At 34.6% G+C, this 19533-nt stretch overlaps 2 protein-coding genes across 2 annotated transcripts in view; one reads left to right on the forward strand and one right to left on the reverse strand.

The window, feature by feature from the left end:
• Window positions 1-4574: 4574 nt before the first annotated feature.
• On the forward strand, window positions 4575-12023 carry LOC112127808 (pseudouridine kinase-like). The gene is made up of 8 exons (XM_024229255.1): window positions 4575-4724; window positions 8669-8833; window positions 9228-9356; window positions 9853-9967; window positions 10059-10178; window positions 10255-10385; window positions 10448-10581; window positions 11643-12023. Exons 1-8 carry the CDS (start codon window positions 4575-4577, stop codon window positions 11827-11829), a joined length of 1131 nt encoding a protein of 376 aa, XP_024085023.1. The 3' UTR covers window positions 11830-12023.
• Window positions 12024-15046: 3023 nt separating this feature from the next.
• The window catches only part of LOC106664388 (adenosine receptor A3), a 55311-nt gene continuing 50824 nt past the window's right edge, over window positions 15047-19533 (reverse strand). Inside the window, exons 2-4 of the mRNA XM_014390065.2 lie at window positions 19190-19404; window positions 16062-16354; window positions 15047-16006 (exon numbers count right to left, since the gene is read on the reverse strand). Coding sequence (XP_014245551.1) covers window positions 15763-16006; window positions 16062-16354; window positions 19190-19404 — 752 coding nt within the window. The 3' untranslated portion in view covers window positions 15047-15762. The remainder of the gene's footprint in view (window positions 16007-16061; window positions 16355-19189; window positions 19405-19533) is intronic.

A 19533-nucleotide genomic window follows, 5' to 3' on the forward strand; every position in this document is an offset into this window, starting at 1 on the left:
CACTTCTAGAACGATTGAGTCTTATCAAACCCATATTTCTTCATTTAATGGGCCTTTCTTACTGGCGCAATTTCAACCTTTAACGTGCAATAGATTTCAGGAATTCATCAAAGGTTGAATATCTTTTTTTTCTATTTTTTTTACGGTGGTTCACAACAGCACAGGTCATATAAACCCTCAGAGGGCCAGTGTTTTTGAAAAAAAGCCCATTTGTATTTAGGGTTCGGATACAGGGCTGCTGGATTCGAACCCGGGACCTTTACCTTACAGTGATGAGCGCCGTGTCATCGCCTAAACCTTTGCGGCCTCCGACGCCACTCTAAGGTTGAATATCAGTGAAGTTTAGAAACATTTGTAAATCGATCCTTTTATTCCAGGATTCCTTAATGGCCGAAAAATACGGTGAACATAAATTAAACCTGTCTAAATGTCCACTTTCAATTACAGAAACCTAGATATTACTTTGTACCGTGTTGTTTTACATTGTGTACGGAAATGGAGAAAAAAGCTCATTAAAGCCGTTCTTAGAGCAACCCTTTCTCGAGATAGTCGGCCTATTCTCGTTTCATCAATTACACAAAAAGCTCTGCTCGTGTACGACTGCAATCACTGCGGAAATACCACTCTTGCGAGCAGGCAGAAACGAAATTGGGTAACACATTTATTAGAGAAAGAAAAAACGAATTCAAAAACAGTTTGCTTTATTTTTTAAATGAAACACGAATGATACATTAAATGTTTTGAATTTAACACGACAAATCTTTAAAATATTATGTAATTAAACCCCGTAAAATGTTAAATATTTATTAGTGTTATTAGTGACCGTTAGTCAATGATTATTCGGAGATCGTGAGATGCGGTCTGGGGTGACGCAGGTTTTAGAAAAACATTTTATTTATCGTGCCAACGTTTCGATCTTTATTGAGATCAACTTCAGGGCCTGGGATTGACAAACATTGTTTACATTTAACAAATACATGTAGGATGTGGAAAAAAGTGAATTTATACAATGCAAAATATATTTTTTATATTCAATCGAACACTTTGAGTGAGTAGAAATACTTTTGCCCTGAAGATGACCTCAATAAAGATCGAAACGTTGGCACGATAAAGAAAATATTTTTCTAAAACCTACGACACACCAGACCGCATCTCAATCAATCGTTAAATATTTAACTTAAATTTGACTCTATGATTTGGTTATATAACATAATGAAATAATTTATAGATTTACTTAAATTAGGCTGTGATTAAAAAATATGATTTTTTAACCTTGTTTACATATGATTAATTGTTTTTATTTAAAAATGTTTTCGACTAACATAGGTACTTGTTTGACTTTTAATTTGACTTGAAAATTATAGAAACAATTATTTATTATGAACTGGATTTGAATTATTTACCTGAATAATTTACAGTGTTTAAAAAAAGAAGTACAAACCTGGGATCACCGATTTTAATGAAACTTTTTTGGGCTAGAAATATTAGACACGTTTTCATACGTTCCTGACTGTTTTATCTTAATTTAACATTAGTACCATATTAACATTGGGACACACAAGAATGACACATCTACACGGAAAACAAACACTTTGAGCCCTGAAGATGATCTCAGTAAAGAAACGTTGGCATGATAAAGAAAATTTCTAAAACCTACGTCATACCAGACCGCACCTCACGATCTCTAAATAATCATTAGTGTATACATAGTATATAAATAAAATATGATAAATTAATATGTTCCCAAAGCCACTTACCAAACATCCAAACTCCTACTGCCATGTCAATACTGCCCTAAGGTAAAAAGCTCCTCCTAAGACGATTGACATCAATATACAGAACTTCTAATATCCTAACCATAGGTTTTCTTTCCGCTCAATTTCCTCCACTATACAACAGATGTATCCATTCTTGAGGAGAAACCGTATTGATTGGGTGTCTTTATCTTTCGGTTCAAGCGTTTAATCGATTATGGCACCCGTGTTTGCTGTGGATGCTGAAGAGCTTCATTCACATACTTTTTAATACTTAAATCCAGCTGACAAGTAGTATGTTGACAATCGGATAAAAACAAATTTTCACCTACGGATCCGACATAGAAATGAAGAATTTTTGTTTGTTATGAAAATATATTTAAGGGGTCTAATGGATGCTTAAAACAAATCTGAATTGTTTATCGGTGGCGTCGGTGGCCGCAACGGTTAAGGCTTTGACACGGCGCTCATCACTGTAAGGTAAAGGTCCCGGGTTCGAATCCAGCGGCCCTGCATTCGAACCCGACATACTTAAAAATGTGTGGTGATTAGGGACCGTTAATCGATATTTATTTAGAAATGTTCATTTTTTCAAAAACACCGGTACCCTGAGGGTTGAACCTCCGCTGTTGCGAACCCTCGCGAAAAAAAAGTTTATTACAAAAACAATAATTTTTGGCCTAGTTTAATGTAAGCGATTTTTAACGTTTTATATATCTAATCTTATTTAATACAATACTGTATTTTATTTACTATCCCCAGGCAAAACTCTAAAACGACTATATAACCCTTAACTCTTAAAATACATACACAACAAATTCAGAAAACCAGAAACACAAGTCCATAGGAAAAAAGGAGAGAAAATTCGAAAGGCGGGGTTGAGATGGGAATTTGGTGTCCGAAGTCACTACAGCTCAAGTGGTAGAGAGCGGTTTATTTAGCCGAAGGTCGTGGGTTCGAATCCCGCTCGTGACACTGACTTTTCAACCAATAACTTGCATAAAGATTAATTAATTGAAGTTATATTATATATCATTACGATTAATTAAGGTTTTTAGTTGAGATAAGAAAGTCAATGGCACAAGCGGGATTCGAACCCACGATCTTCGGCTAGATACGCCGCTGCTCTACCACTTGAGGTATCGTGACTTCGAGCCACTCGGACACTAACTTCCCATCTCAACCCCACCTTTTAAATTTTCCCTCCTTTTTGCCATTTTTCATTTATTTCCATTTCATTTTCCTTCTCCGTGGCCATTTCATTTATCGCCGAGAATCCAATCCGATTACACGACATTTGAAAAATGGCAAAAAGGAGGGACAATTCAAAAGGAGGAGTTGAGATGGGACGTTAGTTCCGAGTGGATCGAGGTCACGTTAGCTCAAGTGGTACAGCAGCGGCGTATCTAGCCGAAGATCATGGGTTCGAATCTCGCTCGTGCCATTGACTTTTTTATCTCAACTAAAAACCTTAATTAATCGTAATATATTAATTCGTCAAGCGCACCACAAAATTAGTGAATTATATATTATGTATTCTTTGACCTAGGATTACAAAATCAAAAAAGTTTTGTCACGATCTTTGCGTTGTTCCCCTTCAAATCGAGTAGCTCGGGTCACTCACGAGTGTGAACATATATCAGTGCCACAATTCAAAAAATTTCATTAAGGAAAAAATCGAGGCCTGACCCAAATAAATTAAAACAATAACCTTTTAATATGAGTTTATTAAAATTTAAAAAAATCCGATCACATGACATACATATCTCCTTGCCTTTTACAATTAGAAAAAAGTGCCTTCGACAACTTTGAATAAAAGGTCCTCGTCGTTTCGGGTCTCAACCTGCTTTCACCATAGCCTGCGGTTGGGGGATTAGCTTATCCTAACCTAAAGGATAATCCTTGTTTTAAAAAATATTGTTATAGTTTTAGACCTTTTAAACCAGTATAACTTCCAATTTTTAAAAACATTATTGTATTATGATATTTGTTATTGTGATAAACCGATGCTGTGTAAGTAGTAACGTTTGTCTCATTTTTTTGGTGATAATTACATTCAGTGATTTTATCTTTTGACATCATAAATCCAGCTCGCTCCTACAACAATCGTTTTGACTCAAGTGTCTTGTTTTCAGCCCGGAAAAAGCCAATATCTTAATATTTGTAGAATTCTACCCTTTTGTCTCATTTTATTTCAACCCCTTTTATATAGCGAAGGGAGCTAGCCGAGGCTGCTTCAAGGACGTTAACTTTAAGAGAGACAGGCAAATAGAAATTGAATTTCTCCGAGTAATTGCTTGTACCTGATGAGATAAAAGCTTTCTACTTTGTTGGGATGATTGGAAAAAAGGGAATTTTAAAGATTCATTTATCCGTATTAACGTCCAAGTCAGTTCTATACGTCTTTTTTTACTATGATTTTGTAAACTTATTTTTGATATAATGTAATGGAAAATGATTTTGAAAGTATGTATAATAATTTATTCGCATTTGATTGATGTTAGAAAATAAAAGAAAATGCTGCAGTCCAGGGAATTATAGGAATTTTTAAGAGCCTGATATTTTCATATTGAATGGTTTAAGAATGTTTAATACAAGTTGAAATATTTACATCAAAAGGCCAGACTTTCTTCAATGGTCCGGCATTCAAATTGTTGTCTGACAATGATCATCGGAATGAAAAGAGTCTGGAGTCGGTTGTGGATTGGCCGGCCCTCGGTCCCGAAGTTTATTCCTCCCGGAAAGTTCCCCCTCCGATTTCCCGGTAATAACCTTTGCCGGGTCGATTGTAAACTTCCTACGGTTTTAATCTTTAACACAATGAATATACGCCGTACGAAAGACGGGAACACCCTACTTTTATACGTCGGGAGAGGTTTCGGGATGCGTGAAGACAGCGGGGGCCGCTTCGTTCGAGCTTGGAAAACTCCGCTTCATTACTTCCGGGGAATTTCTATTATCGGAAGTTGTGTGAGCTTCATAATAAATCTCTTGGATATTTGGGAACTCAGTCTAAAACCATCAACAAGAAAACATTAACAAAAGCATTTTAATAAACATTTTTATGGATTTTCCTTGACAATAAAGTTCCATTCACCTTTTAAATTAAAAATACCTACATCTGCCGATATCTCATTCCAGTATGTTGTTAAACGAAATGTGAAAATTATAAAAAAAGTTTTTAATAAAAATCAGGGATTCTCTTTATTATGCTTTTAATTTAATTTTATTTTCAAAATAATTTAAGCATAATATTGCATATTGTGAATCAAAAAGCTTTAAACCCTTTTGGACATAATTATAAACTGAACGTTAGGTGCTTTATATAGTATTCCTATGTACATCTCATGTAAAATTTTAGGTGTCCCCATGTCCATTATATTTTACTATTTCAGTTTCCATACATTTCCACTATATATGATATAATTAACACACCATTATTCCTTCCTCCAACATACGTAAAGAGGCGTGCCATGCTTTGGCTCCATACAGAGAGCGTGTAGGCATGCCTACGGATTTAGGAATGATTCTCGGACACGGTAGTGAGTTTCAGGGTACCTTGTTCGCATTTTAGGGGAGTTAGGAGTTTTTTATTGTATAGAGCCGTCAAAATAAGTGTTTTGTGTTTCTGTATTTTGTCTGACTGAGTGTATTTATTAGAGTGAATGGGGAGGGGCTGATGGCAAAATAGGTAAAATATGAGTACTCCATCTACCACATAAAATGAATGCAATGTATATAAGTGTGAATGTATTTATTATAGTGAATGGGGAGGGGCTGATGGTAAAATACGTGATACAGGTGGATGGAGGAATATTGAGTACTCCATCTACCAAAAAGAATGAATGCAATGTATATAAGTGTGAATGTATTTATTAGAGTGAATGGGGAGGGGCTGATGGTAAAATAGCGTCCTCATCGCCCCTCGAGCTGTCTACGTGATATACGTGGATGGAGGAATATTGAGTACTCCATCTACCAAAAAGAATGAATGCAAAGTATATAAGTGTGAATGTATTTATTTGTGTGAATGCCATTGAATGTGTGTTCATTAACCATGTGACCAAGCTGTCAGATGCCCCCCCAAAAAAACAATATATTATTTTTTAATTCGTATTAATTTCTTACAATGTGTATTTAGCGTTAAAATAAAAAAAACGAAATAAAATGTATGTAATAAAACAAATTGTATATTGAAATATTTTTGTCATGATTAAAAAAACCCTCAAATATTTACATTTCTTACTTAAAAATAAGTAATGATAGTTATAAATCCATATAGAATTATAGAAATGTATTAAGGTATAATTGTAGGTAGCATTGACACCGTCATGTTCACTACATCGTAAGGTGACAGATAGGTCGTCGAGAAGAGTCGGTTGATCAATGTTAACCTTATCCCGCGGTGACATCGGAAAGACATTGGCAATTTTTTAGGCGCATCTCAATTGAAAAATAGAGCTATCGATTTTTCAGGGGAAAAAGCCTATGGTATCAAACGTCTGAAACAGTAAATAATTTCAATAATTTGTACTCGTAACATTGTTCATGTTAAAAATTGCTTTCCGCACGTCATTCCTCTGGCACGCAATGATACTGCATTATGACAGGAAGAAGATCGTTGAACCGTTATGCAAGAGGCGATAACAGTGGAATAATCATTTTTATTGCTTTCCCGGCTAACTTTCTAATCAGATCGGGCAATATCTTTTAACGATATCGTCTTAGCTTGTTCCGAGCATTTCGCTATCGACTTACAAGTTTAACGAAGTAATATACCATCGTGACAAGGGAACTAAACATCCATCTCAAAACTGGACCACTGCCAATACTTTACCAATTCCAACCTGGCTCATATCTCATTCCGATTCATTCGTTTAATAATGTGTATTAATGATAAATATTCAAGAGATTTGATAACTTCATACAGTTCTTTTCTATTAATAACTATTATTAGTTTTGTTATTGATTCATAAATTTTTTTAAAATAATTTGTAGTACATTACAACTACCTTAAAGTAGGTAATAAGTAACAGTGAGCAAGGTAATTAAAACAAAACAAAATAAAAACCAAGAGTGGAGATACGCCAAGAATCAAATAGATTACACGACATTTGAAATCATAAAATTTAAATAAAAAATGCCGGTTATTAAAAATTCCCTCCTAACCCTAACCTATACCGTGACCCTAACAGTAGTTCTGACTTCATATAACATTACCCTAACCCTAACACTAGTTCTGACTACATCTAACATTAGCCTAACCCTAACCTAAACCGTGACCCTAACACTAGTTCTGACTACTCTAACATTAGCCTAACCCTAACCTAAACCGTGACCCTAACAGTAGTTCTGACTTCATATAACATTACCCTAACCCTAACACTAGTTCTGACTACATCTAACATTAGCCTAACCCTAACCTAAACTGTGACCCTAACACTAGTTCCGACTACACCTAACAGTAGCCTAACCCTAACCCTAATAATCCTAACCTAGCCTAACACATCTCTAACCCTAATATTAAACAAAGGTCGTCCCTAATCATCACCCGACCGGTATCCCAAACTAATGTAACCTGTTCTAACCTAATTTTATCCTAATCCGTCCGTAACCTAACCCATCCTTAACCTTAATAATAATCGATCGTAACTCGTCCCTAATCATCACCCGTGTCGCGCCTTGGTTAGGACTGTGTCGGTCATCAAGGAAATTTGATAACGCCTGTAGAAAACTTAAATATGTCCATCTGTAGACATATTTAAGGATGAGAAGCTTCAAATAGTTCGAAAGCTGGGCAATAACAAATAAATTTGCTTTTTTTTCAAGACCATACCTTGATCTAGTTCGTAAGTAAAACAAGTGGTCGATACTTCTAATACTGATAACCTAATCATAACCCTTCCTAATCGTAATTATACCCCAACTTTAACCTATCCATAGCTCTAATTCTAAATTTCTAACCTGTCTTAATCCTAACACTTATCCTAACCCTAATTTAATCTTATCTTATCTTAACACTAATCTTAACAATAATTCTCACCTAACGACATAATCCTCATATTAAACAAGCCTCACACGTCCTAACCTTAACAATTTTCCTCATCTTAACCATACCTACCTCGTCCTTAAATCTAAATCTAACTCCATTATATTTCGCGGTCCGTATGACCAAATAACTTCTTTCCATTAATTAATCTTTATGTAAGGTATTGGTTGAAATGTAAAAGTTAGTGTCACGTGCGGGATTCGAACCTTCGGCTCGCCACGATAGGTCAAGTGGTTAAAGCAGCGGCGTATTGAACCGAAGGTCGTGGGTTCGAATCCCGCTCGTGACACTAACTTTTTCATTTCAACCAATACCTTACATAAAGATTAGTTAATCTAAATCTAACCATAATTCTTATCCAAACCCTAACCTAACCTAATTTTAATCTTGCCTAATATTAACTTAGTCATAATCCTAACTCTAAACTAGCTGCAAATTGTCCAAAATAGAACAAGGGTTTGTCATAATCCTTCCATAACCCTAACTTTACCCTACCCTAACTCATCGAAAATCGACCCGAACACAACCTAACCTTATTCGTATTCCTCGGAAACGCAAAAATTTGATTTAGAAATGATCGATCAACCAAAAAAATTGTCTATCCTGACTAAAAACATAGTCATGCTATAATAAGTATTTTGCAGCTTTTATTTATCCTTTTAAATACAATTTGTTTTAAAATGTCGAAAACTTTACTAAAACGTGAAAAGTGATTAATGATGTCAAAATCTGTGTTATTTTTGTAGGTAACTATTCATTCGATTTTCTCTTTGTAAGAATTTTCATGCTAGAACGGACTCCTTTCAAAGGATAACAATAAGAATTATTCTCGAAATGTGTTCATTCGAAAGCTTTTATGTTACAGCTGGACGGAAGGACAATTCCAGGACGGATTACACAGAATCCCGGGGGAGTGGGCCGAAACATAGCAGACTGTCTGGGCAAAATATCCGACGAAGGGCTCCTGTTCATCTCGGCCGTTGGAAAAGACCAATTCGGCCAGTTTCTACTTGAAAGCATTCGTCATATTGTAAGACACAGTTTACATGGATTATTAAGATTTATTTGCTGTAATAAAATTTTCGTGTTTGTTTTTATGTTTTTTATCACGGCTTTGTCAAACTACTTAAACTACTTAGAACGTTAGTAAGTCAAGCGGTACGGAAATGTTCGGGGAAACGACAACACTTCGCATATATTTTCTTTTAAATGGCCCCGTAAACGGTAACGGCATTTTCAGGGAGGCCGCAATCAACTCTGAGTTGTTCTCCTGACCTGGGGAGAAGACGGATAAAAAGGAAAATGATACCTCCAAATCTCTTTATAGCTAAAGTTCTTTTTACCCTATAAGATAAACCCGAACCGCAGCCCTACTGGGAAAAAACCCGGGTATACACTTTATCACATGTCTTTTTTTATTTCAGGATCATCGTGGTGTGCAATCTGTGGAAGATGAAAGGACCGCCTGTTATTCTGTACTGATTGACGGAAAAGGAGAGGCGAAGTTTGCCGTAGGAGATATGAACATCAATTCCAAAATATCAAAGGATGTAGTAAGTTTTTTTTTATATAACTTTTTATACATATAACCTCATTTATATTTAATAAGAGGCTGCATATTATTCAGTTATTTTACTTAAGCAAACCAATCGGCTAATATTATAGTATTTTTTAAAAATATGCACAACGACAGCAGAAAACCATGCTTTAAAATATTTAAATTACTTAGATATTTTTTCTTCACTCTTAGAATCCATTGGCAACAATGCCATAGACATCCTTCCAATATTTTTGACTTAATGTCACCAAAAAACAGGTTTTAAAACGTTACCTCAATTGAATTACTTGAAAGTGATGGTGCTGGATTTTGTTTACCAATAATACAAAAAAAATTAAAAATTAATTTGTATTCATATTTTATATTACATATGTGTAAACATGATAATAATATCCATTTACACTCTAATTATAATTTCATTTCTTCATTTAGAGTGAAAAAGCTACATGAATTTTTTAGTGTAATTATAATTAATTTATTTGCTAAATCAGGTCAGTAACTACGTAAACGAATTTAGAGAGAGTTCGATTGTAATAATGGACGGAAACATCCCACAGGAGACACTCAATTATGTCATTGAGCAGGGTTCGGAACATAATGTTTCAGGTAATTTTAGTAATTACGCTCACGCTGGCCTTGTATTATCAACGTGCTTAATAATAGCACTGTCGTTAAGTATAAAGCATCGATTTTACAGTTTGGTTCGAACCGACGAGCGTATTGAAATCTGCGAAACCGTTCGAGACCCCTTTATGGAAATCGCTTGCTTGCATATCGCCGAATATGACCGAACTCAAAGAAATGGCCAACGCAGTAGGTAAATAAAAATAATTCTATACTCTTGTTTTTATGTTTGAATGTGATTTGTGCACTAACGGGTTGAAATTATCCAGGTGTGAAATTCGACGAGGATTTCGATCAGACCGACGTAAATAATCTATTAAAGCAGATCGTATACCTAACAAGTCCCCTAGCGGAACATATCCCTTTGATAATGGTGACTTTGGGGAAATTTGGCATTCTAGTAAGCGTATAATCTTACGGGAGTAATTTTTAACGACTCCGCTAATTGCCATAGCTTTACAGATGGTGACCAAATACAATTCAGATGCCCCTGTAAAAAGTGTATTCCTGGAGTCGTCAAATAAAGAAACAATGGTGAGATATTATCCAACCATACCTTTGGACGATGTCGTCAATTCCTTAGGAGCTGGAGACAGGTGAATTTTAATTTTTTTTATTTGTGTGGTGATTAGTGACCGTTAATCGATATTCATTTAGAAATCGTGAGATGGGGTCTGGTGTGATGTAGGTTTCAGAAAAACATTTTCTTTATCGTGCCAACGTTTCGATCTTTATTGAGATCATCTTCAGGGCCTGGGATTTACAAATATTGTTTACATATAACAATTACATTTTGGATGTGGAAAAGTGAATTTATACAATGCAAAATATATTTTTTTATATATTCAATCTCAATCTTCCTGAAGATGATCTCAATAAAGATCGAAACGTTGGCACGATAAAGAAAATGTTTTTCTGAAACCTACATCACACCAGACCGCATCTCACGATTTCTAAATAAATTTAATTTTTTTTTTGCAAATTAGTTCCATGTGGATCTCCATGTTCTGAAAAGAACGTAAGGCTCTGTAAAACTGCACCTAACCCTGGGACCAATCAGGCTATGAACCTTTAAAATATTAACGCAAGTAGGCTTAACTGAATGTATCGCGACAACTCCTGCCAAAATACCAAACCGTTCGAACGAAAATTACCTGGGACTGTAAAGCTCACCCCTTGACCCTCCCTATCTGAGGTCGATTCCGTCTACTTTCAGACATCGCTTTCTCTACATTGGATTTAGTTAAGGAAAGAGGCTGTCAACTATTATTGGCTTGAAGGTCATACTTTGTGCCACTGACCGATCTCAACCTCACTCCTTTGGGTTATTGCAGGACTTCTCAGCCAAAGATCCATCTTGCAAGCAACCAAAATGTTTGGAGTTAGGTTGTTTTCCGATTATTTATACTTCAACTTGTTGTTTTGGTCTGGCAGAAGCGTTACGCTTGCCATATTTATAACCCTGAACAAAACAGTAAGGCTTGGCAAAATAAAATGATCGGAAACCATCACCCCCTACACTGCATGAGAAAATTTCTCAATTGAACCAAAATATTGATAATCCAACTATAAAATATTTTAAGCTGTATTACACAATTTCATTTTTCTATCACGTTTTTCAACTTTTCAAAGTGCTTGGATTTTATTGACTTTTCAGCGCTGCCGCGAGCTTCGCAGAGGGGATGCTCCGGGGCTTGACGGAGCCCGAATGTATAACTTTGAGCCATTTAGCTTCAGCCGAGGCTTTGCGAAGTCCTACGGCAATTCCGACCCAGTTCAAACATGACAGGCAATCAGCCAGCAGGGCTCAATTTCTAGAAATCTCGTTTTCAACGCGTCGTTAGAAACTTACTCTGGTCGTCGAAAGGCGTTGATTATGATTTCACCCCACATCCTTTGTTTTATACATATTTTTTATTATTATTTCATCTTGCATGGTTTATAAAAATTATATCAATGTTTGCGACAAATATTACCAAAACATATTGTAGTTTTTATCATTTGTACATGTCAAATAAATCTTTTTACCCTTAATGTTATGTATAAAACTTCATAAAAATAAATATGTTAGCTATATCTTGTGTACAGTTGACACTCACTACGTCTCGTATTATTTAATGTTCCACGTTGGTTTTCCTACTTCGTTTGTAATTCGATATAGCGACAGACTTTTTCAGGAAAAGGAAAATTTCCCTTCCTACACAATGTTTATGTCCGGTTTCTTTCCACGGCAATAAACCCACAAGCCTTTTATTGTATTTTGAGACGAGGGAATATTGACGTTTAGCACTTCTGCTATCTACCGCCACAGCACTTCTGTGCAGCATAAATTTGATCTGACAACAGAAATATAAATGCTCGTAAAGGAGCGTACACTACATCGAAACTATCGGATTTTCTTTAAATAAAGGAATTATTTAAATAATCAATAAAAATATTGTTTTAAACAAATTTATTTATTTTCATATAAATTACCATAAGCATAGAAAAATTAACAATTTCTCATTGAAAAACACCCGCCACTTATCAAATACATTCAGTTTTTTAACACGAATAATTAAAAATCATACACTTTATTTAAAGACGATTTTCCCAGGTATAAAATAAACAATTCACATACGACACAGTGTGATGGCTACGTTTGTTTCCGCTTGACCATCCTGAATATGGTAATTTAGTAACTATCCCCATTGACAATAGTACAGATGTGCAAATGGGAAAGTTTTGATTTATGTGTAAACTGCTACGATCTGTGTGAATTTCATGCAACCACCCCGTCCACTTTCTAACGGTTATTTTCCTAACTTCGTTAATCTGTGAGTAATATTCTTCAATTCTTTTCGATTTGATAATGGATTGAAATAAACAATTATTGATGGATATAACCATTGGAAAGCTTATGAAATCTCACTTTACAACATCATATTATAATAAAGAGGCAAAACAAACAAAATGAAGTTATAACAAATCGACACGAAGAAGAAAATTAATTAGTATAAATTTACCGGCTAAAAAGAATACAAATAGCAAAATGATTTACAAATAAAACAAATCTTTTTTCGTGGCATAAAAACACCATCCTTACATTCATGTACAAACGCTGACTACTGAAAGCTACAAGAAAATCCTGATATACCAAGAAATTCTACGTAGAAGTCATTACAAAATTCTGGAGAGAATTAAAATAAATGAACTGGTGGTAACTGACAAAACTAGCAAAACTATAGGGAAAGTCAACTTGGACAGACCCTTCATATTCGTCATAAATAACAAAGATCGTTAGGTTGTTTCATAATTTTTTAATTGTACATGTAGTTTAAACTATCTATAAGAATGTATTTAGTTGCGTGAATGGCTAAGTGTGTCTGAACAGGTCTGAGACGGAGGACCTGTTGAATTAGTCAGGTTAGGTGTAGAATAGTTTTTTTTATTCTCTCCCTTTCTCCTTCTCTATCTCTCTCTCTCACACACACTCTCTCTCTCCCTCCCTCCATCACTCCCTCTCTCTCATTCTCTCTCTATCTCTCTCTCTCTCCCTCTACCTCTACCTCTACCTCTACCTCCCTCCCTCCCTCTTAAACAGAGGTGACCCCTAAACAGTGTCCATTATTGGAGATTTCATTGTATTTTAGTGGAGCATGGCTTTTTGATTTTAATTCTTTCTGTTAAGTAGGATTTTCTCTTTCTCGCATTGAGTTTTAGTTTTGCTTGTATCATGCCTGGCATCCAGTATTCCTGTGTTCTCTACTAACCCAAGATTCTAGTTCTTTTTTAACGTGGATATTATTTATCCGACAAAAAGTATTTGGCTTACGTGTCTGCTCAAGGTGTTTTTATTGCCTAGGTAGACTTCTACCTCATTGCCTGAAATTACCTCGTGGACCTAGAATCCGTGTACTTATTTGTACATGATACCATAATCATCCGAGTTCCACTATATACCTATATAAGTCGCAGTAGAGAAAAGGGTAGTAGCTTTAACTTACCCCTCAAAAATGGATAGAAAATGTAAACACATAAATAAACCTGCCATACCAGGAAAATCAAATAATCAACCTTGATGATGACACGGTGCGTAGAGAGCGATCTGCTGTTCTTTCTTAGAATCAAAGCTTGCGCGTCTGACCACCAATATAAAATTGAACTTTTTTTTTAAATTGCGTGTACTGAATACAGAATGCAAAAAACTATTGTAATTTAAAAAATATAAATAATATAATAAATAAATGGTATACTTAATAAGCTTCCGTTTGAAATTAAAAACAAGAACATTAAATTTGTTCAAACTTCTTCTTGGAACTTAACTTTTTACTAAAATCTAAAGGGTTCAAGGGTTGTAAATAAAAAAAATTTACTGTTATATTTATTCTAGGATAAAAATTAAATAAGGTGACTAGAAAAGACAGTGTTAAACTTAATTGTTGAAACAAAGAAATATTTACTTACAAGCCAAAGCAGACAGTATCCCATTTTGTTTCAGCATTTTCGCATTGGGAAAAAAAAGAAATACAATTATCACATAGATATATATATTACCTAATTGTAACACTTTGAATGAGATCAAAATCAAAATATTATTTGACACATAGTTTCAGATGGCATGTTTCAACAGACTCTCACCATCTTATAAAAAATATACAACTATTTACCTAAAAATAATTGGCTTTTCTTTCGATTCGTTTCTATTTCTATTGACAAAAATATGTTTATTTACTCTTATTTATTTGTTCTTATTTGAGTAGTTTAGACAACCTAATTAGGCCAGTTAAAAGAAATTAAAAATTTGCCAGATACAATTACATTTATAAGGTGTTGTCAGTACTGACTTTTTTTTGAAAACTAAAAACTCTAATTACTTGACAAACTAAAATATAAATAGTATCAGCCTTTAATATTTTAATTGATACAAACTTAAATCGATGTGTTAAAGCGTTTTGACTTATTTCCCACAGTGGACTTTACAAATATGATTACGAAAAAAGAACTTTTTTACAATCACATTCATTATATTTTAAATTAAAATTATTACATATTAAAAATGAAAACGCCTTCGTTTATTTTTATATATATATAAATAATTATAACTTTTTGTCATTTTACCCTAATATAAATTTTTTTTAAAAACTTTTGGCATTTCTTTGGATAAGTGTGAACATGTTTCATTAGCATATTTCTTATTATATTTTTTTTTCAAATCATTTCAAATTTTCAAATTTTTTTGTTTGTTCAAAATTAACTTAATTGATCCTTGTTATTTTTATAAACTTAAAAATAACATTGGCGTACTTATAAGTAAAAAGATTGCTTTTTAACCATATACGTTGTCCAAACGTAAATTGATGTATTCACATTTTTTAAAAATATTATTTAATTGGCATTTTTATTGTAATTTGTACGTGCTTCACGGTAAATGACATTCAAGCCAAGTTTGGCATATACGTGTCATCTTTTTTATTCATATCGTGAACCTTAATTGATTTTTTATAGTAATTTTTGACATATTGCGGACGGCAGTTGTACAAAAATTAAGAAATATTTGCCCATGTTTATTGGAACGTAATCATTTTTCGAATAATTGTGTTTCATGGAAAGCTTTTTGTTGTTATATTTGTTTAACCTGATAAAAACAAACATCATAGCTGTTGTAGGTTCATGATAAATAGTTTAAACGTATTCAGTGCAAGAAAGTTACAATGTTTTACCGTTCTTTCCTTATTATACTGCATTTTGACTAAATGAGCTGAATTTAAAAATAAAACTCGTCTAATTTTATAAATTCAAGGTGGTTGGATCGTCCTCGGAGGTGTGCCGTCCTTGTCCAAACTCGAATCCACGGAGCATCTCGCCCCGATCCGTTTGTAGTCGGATTCCAACTGGGTTTGGACAGATTCCACGTTATAAATCCTGTGCGGAAGTTTCGGAGTCGATGCTGGAATCTTGTAGATGATTTTCTGTCTGACGGTCGAGTTGATGAGGTGCGGGCGGTGTTGTTGTTCAACGGGAGCGCATGTGAGAAGGGACCTGTTTTCCACACAGATTATTCAATTTAGAAATCCAAAACGATAAGAATTTTTACCTAAGTGCTGTCCTGAAGTCCGTGAGGTGATAGGCGTAAAGAAGCGGGTTTCCCGCCGAGTTGAGATGCGATAGAATGATGCATGAATTCGTCGCCAGCTCTGGCACTTGACACATCGGGCAAAAGGCTTGAATGAAGTTTATCGTGTAAAGTGGGAACCAGCAGAGCACAAAAAATAAAACGATTATTGAGAGGTTTTTAGTAGCTTTGACGTCCCTCTTTCTCGCAGCGCCTAGAACCCTCAGCATCGAACCACCTCCAGTCATGCCATTTATCGTTACCATTTGGCGAAGCTGAAACAAATCCACGTAAGATAAGTTTGGATTAATTGGTTTAAAAAGTCGCGTTTAATTATTTTCAATATTACATGCTTCAAATTTGTACAGATCCATTGACCTTTTTACTACTTCAAGTCTATCGATTTGAGCATTTTCTGTCGACGGCATTTGGTTCGACCTTCCTGGGTGTTCGGGAAAATCCCTTAAAAGGATTCTTTCCCTACGTGACAGAAAAATAACTGTTCATTTTTGCAATGAATTTTCCTATATTTAAGTTCTTCGGGGGTTGATTCTTCTTCTTCTTTTGGTTCTTTTGCGAACGATGTTAAAATATTTAACTCTATTGTAAAATCAAAAGTAATTATTAATAAGAGAGCTGATTGGAAAGATAAATCAAAATAGGATAATCCTGGAACTCTTCTATGGTAAGTCCATCTCAAAGATGGAAATGGTACGGGTCCAAACCTTGAGCACCATAGGGCCCTCGGCCCGACCACAAATACATTTCAAGCCAACTGCCAGCCGTAGAAATATGTGCACATGAAATATTAAACATCTCAAAGATGCAACAATAATAATCCTTTAAGACAGACAGACAGATTTAAAATGACGAAATCATCTCAAAACTTGTCTTCAATTCAACCTAAATACCCTGAAAAAACAAGTATTTTTAAATAACCTAGGGCTAAGGCCCCCAAGTCATGGGGCAGATATACTTGATAAAAAACGGGCTTCGGACCAACTATGTCCATTTTGTGACATAAACTAGAGTTTAATAATGAACTGGAATCTTGGGAAACTAAAGAAAACTACAAATACTGAAAGTAAAAAACTGGCAGGAGGCAAATTTTACATCGAAAAAGAAAATAAAAAATCTATTTTTTCGGTTTTTGCGTTTTTCTCGAAACCTACGTGGTTTACGAGCTTAATTGTTATTAGAATCCATCGAGCAGATCGTCTTACGTCGAAAAATACAATTTTTAAAAAAATATCAATTTTTCTCTCGTTTTATTGCGTTTTTCTCGAAAACTACGTGGTTTACGAGCTTAATTCTTATTCCAATTGACCCAGCAGGTCGTTTTACGTCGAATAAGACAATAAAAAAATGTCGATTTTTCTCTCGTTTTTTTTTTTTCGTTTTTCTCGAAAAATTCGTAGTTTACGAGCTTAATTCTTATTCCAATCGACCCAGCAGGTCGTTTTACGTCGAAAAAGACAATAAAAAAAGTCGATTTTTCTCTCACGTCATTTTTTTTCGTTTCTCTCGAAAATTTCAGGTTTACGAGCTTAATTCTTATTCCAATCAACCCAGCAGGTCGTTTTACGTCGAAAAAGACAATAAAAAAAGTCGATTTTTCTCTAACGTCGTTTTTCTTTCGTTTCTCTCGAAAATTTCAGGTTTACGAGCTTAATTCTTATTCCAATCAACTCAGCAGGTCGTTTTACGTCGAAAAAGACAATTTAAAAAAATGTAGATTTTTCTCTCGTTTTTGTTTTTGTTTTGTTTTTCTCGAAAACTTCGTAGTTTACGAGCTTAATTCTTATTCCAATCGACCCAGCAGGTCGTTTTACGTCGAAAAAGACAATAAAAAATGTCGATTTTTTCTCTCGTCGTTTTTATTTTGTTTCTCTCGAAAACTTCTTGGTTTACGTGCTTAATTCTTATTCCAATTAACCCAACAGGTCGTGTTAGGTCGAAAAAGACAATTTAAAAAAATGTCGATTTTCTCTCGATTTTTTTTTTGTTTCTCTCGAAAACTTCTTGGTTTAGGAGTTTATTTCTTATTCCAATCGACCCAGCAGGTCGTTCTAAGTCGAAAAAGACTATAAAAAATGACTTTTTTTTCTCGGTTGTTTTGACTTTTTATCGAAACCTACTTGATTTACGAACGTAATTCTTATCCCAATCGACTTACCTGCTGGGTTCTACATCGAAAACGACAATAAAATTGTTTTCCATTTTTTGCGTTTTTCTCGAAAACTACGTGGTTTACGAGCTTAATTCTTATTCCAATTGACCCAGCAGGTCGTTTTACGTCGAATAAGACAATAAAAAAATGTCGATTTTTCTCTCGTCGTTTTTCTTTCGTTTCTCTCGAAAACTTCTTGGTTTACGAGTTTATTTCTTATTCCAATCGACCCAGCAGGTAGGTTTACATCGAAAAAAACTACATAATTATTACAACCACAACATATATTACAAGAAAAAAATACGTTCGCAAAAACAACCCAATTGGAAAAAGAGATGACTCTCCGGAAAAGAGTTAAAACCCTAACAGTTATATTCTCCAACAACAAGACATTCTCCAATAAAATACGACCATTAAAAATAGGACTATCGGCAGATGACCAATTTCGATTGTAGCTGGACAGAGACGACTGAGCGTATCCTATAGAAATGATGATGGTGAGGTAGGTTGTTCAGCTTCTTTAAAAGATAGTTCCTACTCACAGTTTGTTGGTTTCATCGATCCGGATTTTGAGCATTAAATTCTTATAATACAAACTCACGTTTCACTCGACATGAATTATTAGAGTGAACCGCCGATCCGCTCACCTAAATGTTATGCTAATAAATACTGCAATAAAATAATTTTAAATTAGTGAGTAAATTGTACGTCAATTATTATTTACGTACATATTTAAATATGAGGTATGTTTAAAATAGGAGGTAAATCAATTCTTCATGTCACAAACTCGCGATAACAATAGACGAAATAATTAAAAGCCACACCAATTTCAAATCTACATTTGGTATTAATAGTTCTTTAGAATTTATAAAACAAATCGATTATAAAACATTCTAATAGATGATAAAATATCGAAACAGATTAGATCGAAACTTATCACCTGTTTAAGAACGACGGAGTATATATGAGCGTAAAAAGCTGCCATAAGCAGCGCTGGGAAGACGATTGTCGCCAGGTACAGAAAAACGAGAAAGTTGTAGTCCATAACTTCAGTAAAGTGGCACTGGGGAGAGTCGATGGCCATCCCGTTGTTCCAGCCAAGGAGTGGAAGGAATCCGACTATAGTACCGAGGACCCAGCAGAGACAAATAATATCTGTAAAAAGAAAACACGACTGTGTTATAATTTTCAAATCAAAATTGAATTTTCACTAACAATCTTTTTACTCATTGATGGATATTTCTTTATTGGCTAGGTAAATAAAAAGATCTTAAAGAGATCAAA

Source organism: Cimex lectularius, unplaced genomic scaffold, assembly GCF_000648675.2.
Source record: "Cimex lectularius strain Harlan isolate CLEC.00 unplaced genomic scaffold, Clec_2.1 scaffold345, whole genome shotgun sequence".
Classification (NCBI taxonomy): domain Eukaryota; kingdom Metazoa; phylum Arthropoda; class Insecta; order Hemiptera; family Cimicidae; genus Cimex; species Cimex lectularius.